At 40.8% G+C, this 19,703-nt stretch overlaps 1 protein-coding gene across 3 annotated transcripts; it reads right to left on the bottom strand.

Moving 5' to 3' along the window:
- Window positions 1-1,995: 1,995 nt before the first annotated feature.
- smg7 (SMG7 nonsense mediated mRNA decay factor) lies at window positions 1,996-17,786 on the bottom strand. Of its 3 annotated transcripts, none has more exons than XM_060873920.1 (23): window positions 17,653-17,786; window positions 14,032-14,063; window positions 13,783-13,900; window positions 13,467-13,599; window positions 13,198-13,369; window positions 13,024-13,095; window positions 12,652-12,802; window positions 12,326-12,461; window positions 11,796-11,958; window positions 11,322-11,478; window positions 10,700-10,770; window positions 10,539-10,599; window positions 10,270-10,389; window positions 9,753-10,170; window positions 9,510-9,651; window positions 9,037-9,422; window positions 8,485-8,832; window positions 7,625-7,774; window positions 7,292-7,375; window positions 5,652-5,805; window positions 5,367-5,537; window positions 5,120-5,268; window positions 1,996-4,980 (listed from the first exon to the last, which is right to left on the bottom strand). In XM_060873920.1, exons 1-23 carry the CDS (start codon window positions 17,676-17,678, stop codon window positions 4,867-4,869), a joined length of 3,528 nt encoding a protein of 1,175 aa, XP_060729903.1. In that variant the 5' UTR covers window positions 17,679-17,786; the 3' UTR covers window positions 1,996-4,866. The 3 variants fall into 3 exon arrangements, with proteins under 3 accessions (XP_060729903.1, XP_060729904.1, XP_060729905.1); XM_060873921.1 differs by lacking the exon at window positions 17,653-17,786 and adding an exon at window positions 17,504-17,629; XM_060873922.1 differs by lacking the exon at window positions 7,625-7,774.
- Between the last annotated feature and the right edge of the window lie 1,917 nt (window positions 17,787-19,703).

The raw sequence follows: 19,703 nt of genomic DNA, 5'->3' as shown, positions 1-19,703 counted from the left end.
TAAAGATATATACTGTAGTAACTTAATTTTAAACTTTATATTTTATTAATTTATTTTTATACTTATTTGTTTTCTGTTTTTAAACTTCTGTAAAGCTGCATTGAGACAACGTAAATTGTTTACGTGCTACACAAATAAATTGAATTGAATACCTATCAGTCCATCCGTCCGTCCATCCATCCACCCACCTACCTACCTACCCATCTATTCATCCACCTATCTATCGATTTATCCATCCCTATATCTACCAATCTACCTATCGACGCATCTATCCATGCATCTATCCATCCACCTATCTATCAATTAAATTATTCAGAATTAATGGATGAACAGATATGAACGTATGTTTGAATAGGATGTGAAGTATTTTGGGGTTTGTTTGCTTGAACAAGAATTCACACAATATGCTGGAATTTTTACATTTTTCCTACCAGTTTTTTTTTTTTTAATTTCTAAAGACTTAACTTTTAAAAAAGTTTCTAAACACTTAATATGCATAAACAGAGAAATTTTAGAGCCCATATACAGTGGCAAGAAAACGTGGTTTTCTACAAATAATGTGACACGAATAGACAAAGACAAAACCAACAACATACAAACAATTGTAATCTTTCATGTTTTTATTGAATCCCATTAAACATTCACAATTCTGTGGGGAAAAGTAAGTCAACACAAATTTAATAACTAGTTGTTAGTAGCAGCTTTGGCTACTAAATTCCAACAAAGCATTTCCTGCATCTGCGGATTAGACCTGCACAACGTTCCGAAGGAATTTTAGTAGAACTGCTTCATCTCAGGTATGTTCTTGAGGTCGTTCCACAGCATCTCTATGGGGTTAAGGTCGGCGCTCTAAAAAGTTGGATTTACTTCAATATTTAGGAACATGTTCCTGGTGCATCACCTAACTTCTGCTGTGTTTCAGCTGTTATTATCCTCTTACTGGAGGTATCTTGATAATTTCCTCGAATGATGTCAGTTGGCCCAGACCAACTGACATCATTCGATGCTCCATCAACTGTAATGATCAAGCCTGAGGTGAGGTGAGGTGATGTGAGGTGTGGCAAGGAAAAACTCCCCGAGATGAGATGAGGAAGAAACCTTGAGAAGAAACAGACTCAGAAAGGGAACATCATCATTTGGGTGACACTGGACAGGAAATAATTTCAATGTAAATAGTATTTAAGGACTCAGATGTTTTCAGTTCCTTTTTTTACACAAGTCTTAGTGCAGCATGTTCTTCCCAAACAATTCAGCATTCCCAGTAGCGTTACGGAGCATCATGGTGAACTTCAGCAAAGTTCAGCGACACAGACTGGGATTTTTGTGGAAGGCAGTGGCTTTTTTATGTAGCATAATGTCCATGGACACCCTGCCTGGGTAATGTTTTTTTTTTTTCAAATAGCAGAAACCAGTTCCAATATTTTCTTCATTGAACACTTCCGCGGTCACTCCATCTACGCTTTATATTTTTCAACCCTTTCCAGACTCTAATTTCCAACTCTAATTAACTTTGCCAGTCATTACACTAAGGTTTAATTCCAACCTACTAGGAATATTAAAAATAATATATTTGAAAAGTTAATGAAGAATATGCTAATTTGTCAGTAGTTGATGACTGTAGCTTAGCTGAAGGTCAAATCAAATTTGAATATTTTAATTACTATGTTTTATCCTGGTTCATGTACATTGTGGACAGCTTTTTTCAGAGTAATGCAAATCTTCTGTACATCCTGAATAGGTTTTTTTGGCCTTTTTTCTGACATACAATAAATGGTTTCTATAGCAACAACAAATTTTTCATGACTAAGCATTTCACTAACAAATAAAATTCATATTTATTCCATTCATATTTAGGAATCTCTCCCATTGAGGCAACAATGAAGGCTCCCTGTTTAATGAATATGCTACTAATTTCCCATAAACACACAAGATGAAGAGTTGCATTGCTTAAGCACCAAAATGGAAAAAGAAATGACATGAGAAAAGAAGAAGAGGACATTTTTTTTTTTTACTTTATTGAAGGCATAGCTGATTTCAGCATTTCATGTCTGTCAAAAGAGGCAGGAACAATAAATCAAGCCCATCTCAGAAGGAGACATCATCATCATCATCATGTGATCTAACCTCTTACACAAAGATCCTCTAAAAAGATTTGCTGGATATCCCCTCGATTCCTAAATACACAAAAATGTTATTTTTCATGCAGACTTCCAAAGGGATTCTCATAAAACGTGGATGGGTGTCGTTTTAGCTTTCTCTGTCGAGTGGCTGTATAAAGCTGGTTGTCGTTTCTTTTTTTTTTTCTTTTTTTCTCTGGACGTGTATTGGAATGTTAATATTGCCACTGTTAACGGCAGCCACCGTCAGAAACCGAGTAGAGGAAATGGTATTATTGACGATTGTTACGCAGTAATCAGAAAGGCTTCAGGAGGGTGAGGACAACCTTTAGAACCAACTGCCTAGTGACTCAAGTGCAGTTGATGAAAAACTCAATGTTTGGGGTGATAATAAAAGGGACAATGAGCGAGTGACTGAAGCCTTAACTGTGCTCATTAGATCTTTTGATACGTTATAAGGTAATTATTTTCTTAAGGTTTAGCTTGTTTTATTATGCCATTTTAAATCTTTTAAATACATTTCTTTTTTTTCTTTTTTTTTTTTTTTTTTTAAATGCAACGAGAAGCACGATCACACAGCAAATAGAGATATTTAAAGTTGTCTCTGATAAAAAGTCTCTACGGGAAAATTAAGAAAAGAAAAAAAGAAAAAAAAAAAGAAAACAAAAACAATGTGCTTTCCCTTCATACGCGAAACCGCTGTTCTTCTTAGGCTTCTATGGCTGGTATGCCATAAACCATAAAAAGAAAAGCTACTCGAGACATACTTAGACATTGAAGCTTATCCAACACTGACCTCCAGCCAGAAAATAGCCAGCCATTATTAAACAAACAGAGGCACAAAACCGGGCGTTAACACTTTTTTTTTTCTCCGTAGTGCTGCATGTCTAAACTTCAGAACGTTATCTCAGCAGATTAGAACAGACAGTAACTGATTTTTCAAAAGAACAAAATCGTCAAAACCCCTTGTTGGACCAGATCAGAGAAACAAAACTCAAGCTAACTGAAACTTGACAGAGACAGTAAGATCAGCAATAGAGACAAAACCTTGTAGAGCTTGTCCAGAACCAGCGCTAGCCTATTGAGTCACAACTGATCAGAATGCGGCTAGGTCTGTATTTATCCGCGTTCTTTTATTATACAATAGTCGCTATTTTGAGGAACAGCACAAAAAGCTTTGTCAGGTTTTTTGTTTTTTTTTTTTTTCCTAAAGAGTGATGGAAGAAAACACCGGTTTCTTTTGATCGATGAAGGGGACTTGATATCGATGTTTCCTGATCCGGTTACAATTAGTGGCTATGGAAATGTTCTCGTCCCTTCATTCAGAGAACGGTTCATTCATTCTGCTTGCGTTCCTTCTGCTTCCCCCATCCACAATGCTGAACCAGCAGCGTTGATGCTGGACCCGTTTTTTTTTTCCTTCTTCTTCTTTGCTAGTTATCTTCGAGACGCTGCCAACCATGATGTTGGTGATTCTTTAAAAAACAAAAACAGACAAAGCGAGAGAAACACTGACGAGGCACAAAAAATGAAAAGGAAAAAAACCAAAAGGAGAGAGCGTGCGAGCTGGAAAATATTATATTAAAAAAAAAAAGGCTCAAAACTTTGAAAGGCAGAACATGAACGAATGGAGCTGCTTCGTAAGCAAGTTAAAGTGTTGCTCAAGAAAACAAGAAGAGCTAGAAGGGACGGGGGAGTAGAATATAGAAAGCTCCCCCTTTAGCAGTAAACTACTGAACATATTAATTCAATATTGTCTCAAAGCTAAAACTGCTACATAACAAGTCACAAAATACAGTATTGTTAAATGCAATCTCTATTGCAGCTAATGATACTACACTCAATATCTAGAGTCTAAGGCCCTACCTCCGTTTGATTCGTTTTTAAGCTATAATATTATGGTGCAGTTCATAGCAGTCTCATTTCTAGAAGAGCAGATAACAGACCACCCCACCCCACCCCCCCACCCCCCAAAAAAAACTTCCAATAGATATCTAACTATATCCTGTGCGTGACCAACATAGGCACACTCGTTACACCCACTGCAATATACACAGCACTTTATTCTCACTATATCTTTCCCACCCTAGATACAGAGCCCTCCTCCAATCTAATACGTTTGGAAAAGTTCATCCGTCTGTTTTGCCCTTCCATTTTTACCCGTCCATAAACAACCCATTCTTCTCCCTCAAAAACAGAAACGCATACACAAAACACACACACGCGCGCACACACACGCACCCAAACGTCATCACTCTCTCCCATGTGCTGTGAATCAGTCCTGCAAAGCAGGTAAAAGCAGGTGTTTTAGACAAGGTCCGGTCCAGCGTCCAGAGCCCGAATGAAACAGGAGAAGTACTTTTTTTTTTTTGTCCCTTAGAGGAAGCAGAGTGGTGATCAGAGAGGGAGTTCCCACTAAGTCACCCTCCATGTGACCGGTTCTGCAGCGGCTACATGCTGAGCAGTGCGGTATATCAGGTGCTTTTTGTGCCCTCCTTGCCTTTGAGGCGCAGAAAGACAAAGATGGAGAGACGGAGAGAAAGAGAGAGGAGAGGGCTTCACCTCCCCTGCCGCTCAGACAAGCGGTTGCTTTGGAGCGTGTTGGTTCACGCCTGCCGCCGTCTCCAGCCTCCACACGCAGATTAACGCCGGAAAACAAATTTCCGATTGGAGCTTGTGGTTTTGCACCTCTTCTTTGTCTTCAGTATCGTTTTCGCACAAGTGCTTTGCACCCGCTCTGTTTATCTCTTCAGTGCGGCGGATTCATGGTGCCGTGGCCACGCTGCTGCTTCTGCTTTTGCTGCATGAGGAGCTGCTCCAAAGCAGAAGGGCCTGGTGGCATCATTGAGCTCGACCAGATAGACTGAGGACACACAGAGGCTCGATTATAAAATTAAACTGCTGATGAAAACCATTTGAAACAGAGATCCAGCAAATATTCTCGTGCCCTCTTTACCGAACTACTAATATCAACACCTATCCTGTTACTGTGAAAACTGTACCTTGAAGCTGTCGAGTAAGACAGTGGATGAGTCATCCATGGGCATATCCTGGGCTGCCCAGCTATTGGTTGGGGCACTCTGGTGCCAGCTGTTTGGTTCTGGGGCAGATGATCCAGCAGGCAAGTAATCTAGCCCAAAGCCACTTACGCCTACAGACGAAATAGTGACCCAAAGTTCAAGATCTTCATTTATGCATAGAAATAATGGTCATAATTAACGTTGACGCCTCAGTTTAAAGAAAGCTTACCAGTCTTTTCAGGCTTCCAGCGGTCAGCTGTTCTGCGGTCACGGCTGTCTGGTGTGCCAATGGGGCCAAAATTGGAAAAGGGCAGAGCACCGTGGCTGTGAGTGGGAGGCGACGATGGCAGACTGCTCGGGTTGGACGAGTGAGGGGATTGGCTGGCTGGGGTTGAGTGATCTGCCAACACAGGAAAACAAACTCTAAAATTCTTTGGCAAAGAAAATGCTTTTTAATTAGCAGTTGTGTATTGTGTATATATAAAATGTTCACACGCTCAGAAAGATGACCTACCTGAGCTGGCAGGAAGAGAGGGTGACCATGGAGTTCCTTCAAACAGTGAGTAAAGAGAATGTTCCTGGTGCATCATGGGTACATCAGGCTTTGGTGTGCTCGCTATGTTTTTACCATATGCCTCGCTGAATATGCTGTTGTTTTGGTAGTTCTCCTAGAACACAGACAATTCAAGAGTTTTTTTCAAGATCAACCACAATGCTGTTTGTGTCCGTTGTTAAGAGCAGTTATTAAACCTGCCTGTAAATGGAAATGACACCTGAACACTAATAGGTTGCTGTTTCTCACAACTTTTCAGACCTAGTGCTGTTAAATCAGTGGGAAAGTAATCAAACTGCACCAGATTCATGGAGTATTTCGGTGGAGTGTGCTGCCATCTAGTGGTACAAACATAGTTCTTCAGGCTGCCAGGACATTGTGTTTCGATAATGATAATAATAATAATAATAATTAAAGCTGCAAGCAGCATTTCCCAGATTCAAGCGTTTAAGGCCTTTGGATTGACATGACAATATATGGCATGTCATGCTACATATGTCATGCTACAGAGGGTGCCACAACATATGTCATGTGAAGTACTCACCCGTCCAGTTTTCCCTAAAATAAACAAAGTCATATCCATTAGAGATGAGCCGGATACTCGGCTGAAACGAGTATCCGGTACGGATAAAGCACTTCTGCCGAGTACGAGTATTATACGAGTAATACGAGTCAATATTTGTGCTCGGATTGTATGAAAATAATCATTGGCTAGCGTTTAACCGGTAATTAAAGCCCCGCCCACTTCAAGACCCACCTACTTCCGGGTTAGGCCCCACCCACTCTGAGTCAGAACCAGAATCAGAATCTTTGCCTTACAAGTCAGCACAAAATTGGGTTTTTGGACTGTTGGGGGCACTAGAGGGCTTTTTTTTTTAAAATGGCTGTTTTTAGTGATTTTTCCGTTATAGCGCCACGGTTTTAAACTGTGACCTCAGTTTGACCTCTTTCACATGTGTCCCAAGTTTGGTGTTGATAGCTCATTTAATTCTTGAGTTATTGACATTTTAGTAAAACTGGCCCCTCACAGTCCAAACTTTTTGGGGCCCCTTAAGGACCCTGAATCAAAATTTAGACTTTTTTTTCGAAAATTATTGTCTTTGAGACTCCAGAGAATATTACTGCACTGGATTGGTCTTGATCAGGCGAAAAACCTAGGACTAGTTAGCAAAAGTAGGTTTCGGATAAAATGCGCGATAGCGAAAAACTTTAATGGCGGAAATGAAATTGGAGTTATATGTTTTTTAAGTCATGAGCCAAGGATTCCACTGATATAAAGCACTTGAGATTTGGACATAGGGGTTTTAGGGGTTTAGGGGTTATGGGGACAAACACGTTTTGGGGCGCTGAAGCGCCCCAAATTGTCCGATTCTGCTGAGATTTTGGCCCTGAGTAACTGTGACCAGTACTACCATCTGACCAAGTTTGAGCTCTCTAGGCCTTATGGTTTGGGCTGCACGACCATTTCTAGGGCGGAATAATAATAATAATAATAATAATAATAATAATAATAATAATAATAATAATAAAAATCCTAACAAAAACAATAGGTTTCCAGCGCGTCGCGCTTGAACCCTAATAATAAAAAATTACTGATTTACCTGAATGGGAAAGACGGAGCGGTGTAGAAGAGAGGACTGTCCCATTACCTCTGATCCACTGTCCAGCCTGGACTGGCTCGACAACTACAAAAAAACGCAGAAGCAAAATAAATAGGTTCTGGAGGAGAACTACATGTACAAGCATTCAGCTAGCTAGCTAGCTTTAAAAGAAAAAAAGTCAAAAATGCACTGGTGTATCTCTACAATTAACTACACAAAACCTGAAGCATTAACGTCGACACAAACAAAAAAGCTGAAGCAACAGAGTTTGTAAATAAGAAGACAGAGGAATAAAAAGCCCTGCAAATAGAAATAGGAGGGAAAACGACATACAAACATGTTTCTTCCAGGAGCAGAATTAAGAGGGCCGGCCAAGGCCTGGTAGAAATCATGAGGCTTAGAAAAGACCAACTCCTCCTCCTCCTCCAAGTCTGCCAGAGTTTTTAACAGGTCTGGAGGAAGAAGAGGAGAGCTCTTGTTGTCCTAGTGAAAGATGAAGCACACAGGAAAGGAAGGAGACAGAAGAAAAATGGAAGAAGAAAAAAAAAAAAAGAGAGAGAGAGAGAGAGAGAGAGAAACAGGCCTTTAAGAATGAGAGCACCTGACAAAAGAGAACCTGAGAAATGCAACAGTTTAGCTTATCTCTACTGGATTCATGGAAACAGCCACGTTAGTATCAGTCGAACTAAAACGTTAAAGAAATTTCACCAGCTTGGGAAGAATAGAAAAGTAAAAGTTTAAGGCATGCGTCAGTTAGACCTGCTTTTAGTACTGTACTAAAAAGAGCTCCATGTGTAACGAGATTAATCGGAAATCAGTCTTGCACCCACACACACACACACGCAATACTCGTCCTAACAAAACAAAAAGTATGCAAGATTAACCTTCGTTTAACCTTAAATCAGAAAGGGATCAAAGTATTCTGGAGGTCTGGAACTTTGTCCAAAATCATATATTTATTTCTTTTTTATTTCTTTCTTTTTTACAAAAACAAAAGCTAAACAAACATCTTGATGAAAACATAATTGTCAAAATATTACCCTTATTACTGTGATGACGAATTTTCACTTCTTAAATCGGAGTTAGATTTTAAAACACCCATCATACATTGCTAATGCAAAGAAATAATACAAATCAATTAATTAAAAAAAAATAAAAAAAAAAAAAAAATGAAGAATCAAGTATCAACAAACCTCATAAGATGGAGCTCTGGGTGTGTTCTCCTGCTCGGGGCAAAAGACTCCAGGCTGGTGTTTTCCCATCCTGTCTGCCAAGCTGCCCCTGTTCTCAGTCATACGGTATGGTGGATCCCAGAAAAAATCCGGCATCTTCACTTCCTGGAAATTCATTTTCTTGTCCATGCTAGGCTGGGGGGGCTGCAGGGACATAGTTGGGGGTATGGGGTGCTCAAAGAGCTTCATGTGGTCCTGTGCAGGCATAAAGAATGGTTGTTTGACGGACATAGGCATCTTGGACATGGAGGACGGGGCCTGGTGTTGGCTCCACATTTGGCCAGCCTGCTCGGACACTGGCATGTATGACTGTAAGAAAAACATTTAATGACAATGAAGACAGAATCGTAAGACAGTGTACTCGCAAAAATGCTCCCATACTGTCAGAGATCACACGATACTACGTGACAAACCTAGTGTCCTTGACAATGAGAATGAATTGGAAAAGCCTGTATGAAATCTAAGCCAAGGAAGACAAAGCTGGCTAGTTTAATGTTTACTTATCATCAGTACCTGCGGCATGCCGGTGTGGTGAGGTGGACTCTTGCCCAGCTGAGAGGTCTGCTTGGTGGGTGACTGTTGCTGCTGCTGCACCTGAAGCTGCACACTCTGCTGTAGGGCTTGTTTGGAAGGCTGTGGAGGAGCTGGCTGTGGTTGCTGGGGCTGAGGTGGGGCTTGAGGTTGAGGAGGCCCCTGAGTGAGAGACCCAGGACCAGAGGGCCTCTGCTGGCTATAGGGAATGTGTGAGGGCTTTCCAGATTGCACCTGATTGGGAGACTGAGGATGGGAGGTAGGCTGCAGGAAGGAGGTGGGGACAGACACACCTGTTGGGAAGGTGAAGCCAGGGTTCATAGAAAATGCCACAGGGGGTGGGATCACATATGCAGGCGGAGGAAAACCTGGTGGAGAAGAAAAGAAATGAAGAAATCATGTATTGGTTCATAAAATCGTTTGTTACAGAAGACACCGAAAGGGTAGGTTTGTACCTGGCCTACTGGGGAGAGGAGGAAACGCTCCTGGGTGGTGTATGGGAATGAACTGGGAAGAGCAAGTTGTCTGCGTCTGCGTGACAGGAGTTTTCCTTGCCTCGGACACTGGAGTCTTCCTCATTTCTGCCTGAGTTTTCACCTTGACAGAATTGTATGAAAAAGAAATCAAATGGACTGATTCAATCATGCTGAATTCCACAATAAGAGGTGCACAAATATCAGAAAAAGGATTCCACTCACCTGCTTCCCTGCATCCAATGCTTTCTCGTGACTGTTCTTTTTAACTTCACTCTTCCTCTTGCCATCCTTCTTCTGTTCATTTTTCAGTGGCAATCCGTTGCCCTTGCCAAAGCCTGCTCGCTCCTTCCCTCCGTCCCTGTGCTGCTGGTTACGGCTCTGCTCACGGCTTTGATCGCGAGGTTTGATGTTCTCCTTGAAAGTGACTACAGGCCTCTCGCTGCTGTCCAGACCGCTGCTCTGGCTCTTCCCCATGGAAAGTACTGATTTGAGGCCAGAAGAGCCATCGTTAGGATTCTGCTCACCGTTCGATGATTCCTGCAACACAGAAGGTTCCTTCTCCTGCGGCTCTTCCACCGCCAGCTCAGGGATTTCGGTGAAGAAGAGGAGTAAACCATCACTGATGCGGCACTGGATTAGGCTGTAGAGACAAGAGTGACGAGAACGTTGAAACGGTTCAGAAAATGTGATACATAAAGTTAAGCCTGGACAAAGAAAGGGGGGGAGAAGAGATACTGACCCAGGGTGGTTGTCTGCCACCCACTTGCCCAAACTGATGAGCCTCTGATGACGGGCATGAACTATGAAGCTCTCTCTGCCAACTGCAATGCCCTGGTGTCCTTTGGAAAAGTCTAGCAACCTGGATCATCAAAATGCTTTTTAGTTTAACAAGTAGGACACAGAACAAATACAAAAACATATAGTAGAGGTCTTGCTGGACACAACGACTTGGTATCAGTCTGAGTGCAAGGGCTTCTGATTATGATAAAGTAATTAAGGTTAAGTTACCTCAATGCCGGCCTCAAAGCCAAAAAGCCTTGGAGCTCAAACTCTTCCGGGAGTGGAGTAGCTGTAACAGAACCAGACACAGAGCTTCAGAGCTGCTTTCCATTACACGGCGCTGCAACGAGAGGCATGATAATGCACCACTAAACGGATCTACACATTACCTGATGAATTTGACACATCCTCCTCCTTGGGCTGGAAGCTGTTAAGTATGGACACCAGCCATGGCCAAATGCTGTGTGAAGATGACACATATCACATAAATCAAGATGAGGCGCATAATAAAACTTGCTGTTCTGCCAAACACCAATAATCAACAAACGGCAAGGAAAGCAATACATTTTCAGATTAATTTCATCCAATAGGGCCCATATTCCACGTAGCCTGTGTAGCACCATAGCAGTACTTTTCCAGCATTCAATTATCTAGAATACTCCAACTTGACGTGATTTCAACAATCGTGTGAGACACACGTAGAATTTTTTCCCTCCCTCGGTTTGTATGCAAGAAATCCACGCAAGAACATACAGGAAAAGCTACCTGTGAAAGTAGGTAGGAGGTTACTGTATATAGGGGACTCATAATATATATAGGTGACTGACAAATCAAATCAGCCAGCTAAATACAGTAACCACCTACATAGATTTACAGGACGATTTATCTAAAGGTAAATCGACACACAAAAAGGATGCACGCGGCCTTGGGGTGGCGTTTGTGGTAGAGTTGTTCTGCATGGTACATACAAATCAACAGCTACATGGAATTGAAAAGGAAGAAACGTCATACTATTGTCTGTGATCAACAGCGCTCTCGGTAAACACGCCTGACCGCAGCCTTAGCCAATCCAGGGACACCTTGATAGCTGGCAGAGGGCACTCGCCCATGATCTCCTCCTGGTTCTTGTTCAGTAAGGCTCGGCTGCACATCACACCCAGGAAAGACACTGAAGGAAAAGACGCTTGCATTAGAACAACTTAAAAGTCAAAAGTGCTTGAATATGACATTATAAAAAGGTAAGAAGTTAAACGATTATAAATTCGTACATGGCACTGGAATAAAAGACTAAATTCCATATTTTGCTTAAATTTGAAATATGTAAGTAATGTAATGAACCAGACAATTGTTAATATTTAACGATTTAATATCCAACTCTCAGGTCACATTTTTTTGGGCTCAAGAATCTTTGCTATTTGATCCAAACTTCAGATAACGCGCATGTCAATCAAACGCAGACTTAAAAGCAATGCTGGTGGCACTTACTGAAAAGGCCGAGAAGCTGGATCCAACTAAGCTGTTCGTCTGAGCTGAAGCTTTGGTCGTCAGTGTCGTTGCTGAAGTCTCGGAGGTGGTGCAGCTCGAACAGGTTAATAACGGTTATGTGGACGAGCTGCTGAGAGCTGAATGCTTTCTGGAGAATCAGTCGCTGTAATAAAGCCATGAGAAAAATGAGACCGCGTGTATACCATTACCACACTGACTAAACATTTGAACCAACTGGGCAAGTGTGTAATATGAGCAGCGAGCTTGGGGCCAGAAAAGATCCGGATAGGCATAAAAGGCTACCGAGCATTAACAAACAGCAACCTAGTTCATCTTGGCTGGGAACGTAGACTGGAAATTGCTGGACTGGAAGCCTGCCTTCCTGCATGATTTAACAATGTTTTGGTGCAGCCTAAACCAGTTGCACTACTTCAGTGACGTGTCTCATCCGATCTTCAAATGATTAAACGCTTCTTTCACCTGAGCGAAATACGCATTAAACGTTGTTAGCGCAAATGCTGCCTGCATACCTGAAACTGCTCTTCCAGCTTCTCCCTCAGTGAACCGAGTTTCTCCAGGCTTTTGCTGAGGTAAACATGTCCGTGGAATTTGATGAAGGCCTTGATGAAATCGGACACGCTCCATTTCGTTTTGACCTCGTCGCGGCTGCAGGATGTACAGACAGAACGGTGTAATGAAATCATCAAAACATAAAGGCTACTCGTTAATATATACGTCATTCCCAACTTCTTGAGACCCCTATGGATATGAAGCAAATATTAAAGTGCTAGGAGATGAATTTGTCAAGCTATTAAAAAAAAGAGAGAGAAAGATTAAGAAAAAGAAATGTGCGTACCTCTCGAGAGCCTTAGATAGCGCTTTCTGTAAGTTGGTGGAAGCTGCTGGAAAGGGGAATTTGACTGCAATGCTTCTACAGTAGTAGAAGATCGTCGTGAGGTGGTCTCCTTTAGAGGAAGCCAGGATAGCCAGCTGATTGTACGGTTGACCTGGTGGCAAATCCAGACAGATCAGGATCATTGTTAGAAGGTTGTTCGAGTTTAGGTTTTTAAACGTTTTCATCTGTTAGTTATTAATATAGAATTGTAGCAGTGGTGAAGTCACAATGTGCTGATGTGACTGTTTGGGGCTTCAGGTTTAATTAATTAATAAATAAATAAATAAATAAATAAATAAATAAATACAAATAAGCCAATAAAATGTGACCAACCATTTGATGGAACGAGCTGAGCTGCGTGTCTGTAATAGGATTCTGCCTGGCTTGTCTGGTTGCGATATCGTGCTGTCGTAAGGGAGGGAAAAAAATTTGATGCTCGAAAAACAATCGATGCAACAATTAATAACCACATTAGAGTCAGACTGAAGAGTCTGTGTGAAGACTCACCAATGTCCCCCAGGTGGACGAGACAGTGCTGGCAGATGTAAGAGCAGGAGCTGGGCTGTGGCTTTACAATCGCGCTGGAGTTACACTGTTTATTGCTGATTATGCCGAGCTGAGATGACTTCACCCGACACGGTAAGTCCACGTTGAACACCGTGCATAGCTCCTGCAACAACTGTGGAAGAAGAATTTTTAAGCACCGAAGGTAAGTAGGAATTGTACGGGGATGTTTTTCTTGTTCTAAATTCATCGTAGACTTATCAGCAACTCACCTGTGTGTAGAATCCACTAGCTGCCTCGAGAAAGAGAGAGAGATTTGCCTGTACTTCACTTCGGTTGGGGTTGGCTCTGTTTTTAGCCTGACTCTGTAGTGTTGTTATCTGATTCTTAAAAGCATGGTTCCAGCTGATGGGGGGAAAAAATAGATCGTTTGGAAAGGATTTACCTTCTATACGCATTTAAAAAAATGGTTTTAAAAGAATGTTACAAGCGAGACACCTGGTCCTCAAATACACTATTGGTGTAATTTACTCATAGCAGTTATGATGCTAAAGATGTAACTATAGTAAAAGACTGATTTTCCCGTACAGGTCTTGTTCGACTTTCTTGTCCAGAGCATACTCCAGGTCCGTCACCAGCATTTTCTGGTACAGGTCCTGAAGAGCCTGCCGTGACGTCCAGACCTCTGCAGCGCCAAGCTTCGAATCTGCAAAGCACACAAAATGCTAAATCACGCAGGAGCACAACCTTGCAGACGCATTGGAAATATGCTAACTTTTATATCACACACACAAAAAAATTAAAGTCATTATATTCACGCATGTAATATGACCATACCTGTCATGTCAGCCTTCAGGGCCTCTGCCTGGCTGCTCAAAAAGAAAAAAATATATAATAATAATCACTTATCTTATAGCACACTCAGATATAGATATGCAACACATCAAGTCATCTAGTAAAACAAGACAACAAAATAAACGCTTGTCATTCAAATCCCCAGTACAGCTATATAACGTACATGATCCATGGGCGTTCATGCAGGGTGGATTAGGAGCATAGTTTTGCATTTGAGCAAAATAATTCCTATTAATTAGGTAAATATTAATTATGTATAATGAAAGGCGGTGGCACAGAAGTCACACAGAAGAGTTCAACCACTCAACAGAACAGCAGTATGTTAAAAAAGTTTCAGAACTAACTAGATCATTTAACTCCCAAGTAGGAGAACAACGCAGTACACGTCAAGTTCAATGTGGTCTCACAGAGATGTCTTGAATCTATTGGCAAGTGTTTTGTAAACAGCATTAGTAATCCAATTCACTGTGATGCATATAAAGTTATTATATTGACCGTGAACGCTCTCATACGCGGTCCGTTTGAATCAAACAGTGCTAAGTTTTCCCATTCAGTCTCCTGTCAAAACATCTGTCTCTTTCTCGTGCCTATTTCTGGTGAGAAAGCGATACGACCCTGAATCAACCTGAAAGCAAGAAGGACAGTGGAAACGCAGTTCAATCGGTTCAGGATATTTGGACTCCTGGCACTGGTTACTTTACCTTTTCCCTTTACCATATTTCTGACTAATAAATGTCAAAGTTGTATGAGAACGTCTTCAGTCTCAGCCAAAACAAAACCTCAATTTCTCAGTCCATCGGACATGATTTAGCAGATAGAAAGCTGCAGAAGTGACCTGACCCAAGAGAAACCATGCATGAATAATATGGACACAAACTGTCAAAGCATGGCACCAGCAGGCCTCTGATGTTTTGCATAACTTGGCAAGAGAAACTTGCAAAGGCTCAGCTTGGCGAGCGTGAGAATATCAGCGCTCCATCAAATATGAAGCTCTGTCAGGAACAAGGGATGGTGCTTAGACAGAACTGAACTGATGAAAATGCACCAAGCAGCAACAAGTAACGCTGTCTGTAAAACACACACGTTACGCTTCGCTTAGACTCATCATATACAGACCCTAGGTTTATAAGTATACAACGTATGAAAGGATTGACGCGTGCGACGTCAGAAAACAAATCCTGTCCATTCGGAAAACAAAACCTTTGTACCTTACACGTGCTTGTGTGGGTGTGTAAATTTTACGCAGAAGACCACTATCTAATGTAAACTTTGTAGACCTTGAACATTATGTCAAAGTTAAATCGCTTGTTTTCTTCGCCATCACAGTCATCACAGACAGTCGTATCTGGAGCAAATTCCAGAAGTGCTTTGGGGTCTCTATTAAAACGTTCGTTTATTTTATTGCAACTAGAAATAAAAGGACAGACCGGTCTATCTGCATATAACCTTACACCATAGACAATGCACACGAGTAAGAAGAAAACATCAGCTTTATACAAATATACTAAATTGCTGATAAACCGTGAAGCCCACCATGTTTTCTATTGACATGTAATTCTGATGCAGCAGCTCGAGACGGTAGCATAGGCTGGAACTCTAATCACAAGTTTATATCAGACTAATTCTATTAAGTGACTGTTTCCATGGCAACAGGACATTTGCAGGAACTTGTCGCAAGACAACCTGAATAGTCTGATCGGGTTTAAACCCATGTACTGATCTGGAACAGTACATTTTCTGCCGAGAAAAGACAGGAGAGTCTACATGACAAATCTGTTCCTGTTATTGCTTATGCTACAGCAACGATTCCATTCCCTCACCAGCCAATCGCTTGATCAGTTTTTCTTTTAGAAACCAGACAGTAGAATATTTTCATATTCTGTAACATTCACATAAGCCACCTGCATTAATATCAACCTGTGGAACTACCGTTTGACCACAAATAGTACACACCTTCTGTTCTGACCAATAAGATTCAAGAATTCAGCCACATAATATAATAAAGATCCTCTGATAGCCGTGCAAACTCGGGGCAATAAGGAAATTACATTCCCTTAATGTAGCTGCCCTCCTATTGGTGGATTTTTGACCAGCATAAAAGTACCGGTCCCTTTAGTCCTATTCTGACTGGATTACTTTTATCAGCGGGACGTCTGTAATCACTAATTACTGTAATAAAACTCTTCCGTACAGAAAATAAAATAATACTACAGACAGAGGGAGCTTCTTGCAGGTTGTATTTGGTCGTGTACGGCGTCGCATGGCGGCCGACGAGGCACTGGATTAGAGCAGGCTATTCAGTCTCTACAAGACGAAACACTACAAACAGCTGTGATGGAAGCATGCTATGAAGTGGCATCTTGCATCTGCTAAAATGATCACGTCATAAGACAGAGAAAAACATTGCTACGGCTCATCTGCACAAACAAACAAATAAATGTAGCAGTTGTTAAACAGGAAAACAGTAAATTACCCCAGGACCTGTCCATGCAGGGCTTTTTCTTGTGGCATTACGTACTTAAGCTCTATCCAGACTGCAGTTTTGTGTCACTATATGACTACGAACATTAAAATCATTCAATCCAAATACATATATATTCAATTATATATATATTTTTTTTTAATGTGGGTTTTTTTTTTCGTCTTTCAGAGCAAATTTTCTTTAAAAATCTTAAATGTAAGATGAAATATTCCAAAGTCTGAATCCTTAATAAGTATAAAGGATTTGTTAATTTCTTAATAAATGATTTGTTCCTTAGACTGTGTTGCTCGCTATAGACTCGGTCTTAACTAGTTAACTAGGGAGTTAATAGACTACTAGTTAAACAGTAAACCTCTCTCACACACACAGGTGTGTGTGTGTGCGCGCGCGCGCACATCTATTCAAACCAAACTCGGTCTCAAAATCAGCAAAACAAACCAGAGTTACACGAGCAATAACGCAGAAATAAACGCCCCCAGATGTTTGTGCGCGTTCTCGACGACATCCTCGCACATCTGGGCGCGTAAAGCAGGCAAATAAAAAGCCAAACAAAAACACTTGTCTGTCTAAAATAACCAAGCAACGAAGACAGACAGCTTCATAGCTAGCTAGACCGCAGGAATGTGAAACCTTCTCCACAAACAGAAGCAAATGTCAAAGCTCACACGCTAAATAATAATAATAAGCTATATTACTATTAATCGTTATTATTAATAATATTAGCTGTACTGGGCATAACAAAATGGCTCGTGCTAAACACCTTTTCTACATGCTGCGTCGTTTTGTTTGCTAACGTTAGCTTCAAGGAAAAAGGTTAGCGAGTCGAATTAGCTGGACATTCGAAACGAGAACACGTAAAATAAGCAGCTCGTATACACTAATGTTATAAAGTACAGAACGGTGAATATACGTAGATAAACACATGAACATTTTAGTCTTACAAGAAATTTGTTCGAAATTTGTTTCACTCACCAGCGCTGCTATTTAGCTTAGCTTAGTTTAGCTTAGCTTAGCTTAGCTAACCGAGCACTCGGAATAGCTATTCCTTAGCAACGCCTGGAACTACTGACCCGAAACACGAGCGTCAAGCCGCGGGAAGTCGTTTATTGACGTTTCCTTACCGCAAATATTGGCCACAGAGGTTCATCCTGCCGGACTATTAAAAAACCGCAAGTCCAGAAGCTAAATCTACACCCGGCGCCATATTGTCCATCACTTATAGCTACCGCTTGCTAGCAAGAAGAAATGCATGATTATTTTCACACCCATAATTCGACAACATTCCGTCAAGTCTTACTACAATTGGCTGAACGGTCTGTCAATATAAGCCATCAGCCAATCATACATCAGGGGGCGTGACTTGTTAGAATATCAGCGGGGAGTTAAAGTAAAATAGCAGGAATCGTCCTCTAGAGGGCGATCGTGAGCTGTCGTCGTTTTCAATCTCCTAGTCTTCACTGCGCAAAATTTGTGTGTTTATTAGCTATATTACAAGTAAAATTTGCCCTGAATGACTTGTATAATAATGTTTATAATTAACACAAATCCAAGATTTAATTTATAATGAAATTTCCAATAAGGCTTTTTTTGGTTATCTATTTGTTTGACTATTTTTGCTTTTGGTAAAGGATTCCTACATTACCCACAATGCAGTTTTTACTACCTACTGATGAAAATACCAGTGAAATTTATTTGTTTTGTTATATATTGAATTCTATTAGAGTAATCCATTGTTTCATATTGCAGGATAGCTGAATCTCTGCTGTAACTCCATGCAATTGTGTCAAACTACCGCATTGCATTCTGGAACTTTGAGTCCAACAATTGCTGTATTGACAGTATGACATTGAAACATAATCATTAAAATAGTTTTTCACTAAATATATTTAATGTCTTATAGGGCTGAAATGTTCTTAAAGCATATCACATCAGCCAAAACTGCTATAACATGGGACGTTGATTATCTTGTTACAGTGTCAAGAGGTGGAATATATTAGGCAGCAAGTAAACAGTCAGTTCTCAAAGTTGATGTGTTGGAAGTAGAGAAAAATGGGCAAGCGTATGGACATTGAGTGAATGACTGTGTTATTGTGTGTAAAGGGAAAAGCCATTATGCCACAGATCCTTAGTGTTCTTGGGATAGGCCGTAAATCCATCAGGACCCTGACCATGAAAAGGCAGTTACTGAAGATTAAATACATGATGAACCTGCCAGCATAATTAAAACTGGTGTTCTTTTTATTTCACTAGAAATAATGAGGATTTCTCTCCTTTATTTCATTTAAATTATTAAGGCTTTTATTTATTTAATTAAATTTTAGCTCCTCAATTTAATTATACTGGATAGAAAGGATTAATCTGTAACCATCTGCCTCATGGTTGCCAAACAAGGATATGTTCCTCATCCCCCTCCTTGTTCAACAAAGTAAGTACTGAGCAGCTAGTGAAAGGGATAGAAAAAGGATTTTTTGGGTTTGCACCACTGGGAGACACTCAATGTAGAATGTAGGATTGATTTTCAGAAAAGGCTTCTTGTGTAGAATATCTTTAATTGGTATCATCCAACAAGCCCCTGAGTGTACTCAGCATATCATTTATTAGGGCAGATCCAATAATCAATGTCAGTGTCCATAGCGTAGGTCAAGGAAAAGGTAGGTAGCATAATCCATATATTTAAGTGATTAAACCATCAGAAGACACAGCAAAAACAGAGCTCAGAAAGTCACACACAATAACAGGTAAGACATCACCGAAAGACCTGCCAAATATTGTGTATGTCCTCCTAAATCTGACCTGTGAAAGTCATGGACTCCTCAAGACCTCTGAAGGTGTGCTGTGGTATCTGGCACCAAGATATTAGCAGCATATCCTTTAAGTCCTGTAAGTTATGAGGTAGGACCTCCATGGATTAGACTTGTTTGTTCTTCACATCCTATTTTGAAACCAATTCAACATCGTGAACATTTTGTCATGTTCCTCGAACCATTCCTGAATAATGTTTGCAGTGTGGCAGGGCATTATCCTGTTGAAAGAGTCCACCTGGTCTATACTTGGTGTATTTGGTATGCAACAATGTTTAAGTAAGTGGTACATGTCAAATTAGCATCCATATGATTGCCAGGACCCAAGGTTTCCAACCAGAAAATGGGGTACATTCCTTGTTCCAATCCCC

This window comes from Tachysurus vachellii, chromosome 7 (assembly GCF_030014155.1).
Source record: "Tachysurus vachellii isolate PV-2020 chromosome 7, HZAU_Pvac_v1, whole genome shotgun sequence".
NCBI classification, from domain to species: Eukaryota; Metazoa; Chordata; class Actinopteri; order Siluriformes; family Bagridae; genus Tachysurus; species Tachysurus vachellii.
Note: the sequence above shows the minus strand (reverse complement) of the source record. Positions and strands in the feature narration are given on the sequence as shown.

Bases quoted from the DNA above. Each gene is read 5' to 3' on its own strand.
- smg7 (XM_060873920.1), bottom strand. From the start codon at position 17,678: ATGAACCTCTGTGGCCAATATTTGCG. The intron at 5,538-5,651 runs GTAGGTCATCTT...CTGTGTTGGCAG, and splicing joins CTCTCTTCCTGCCAGCTCAG to ATCACTCAACCCCAGCCAGC. The intron at 4,981-5,119 runs GTACAGTTTTCA...GTGTGTCCTCAG, and splicing joins TCTTACTCGACAGCTTCAAG to TCTATCTGGTCGAGCTCAAT.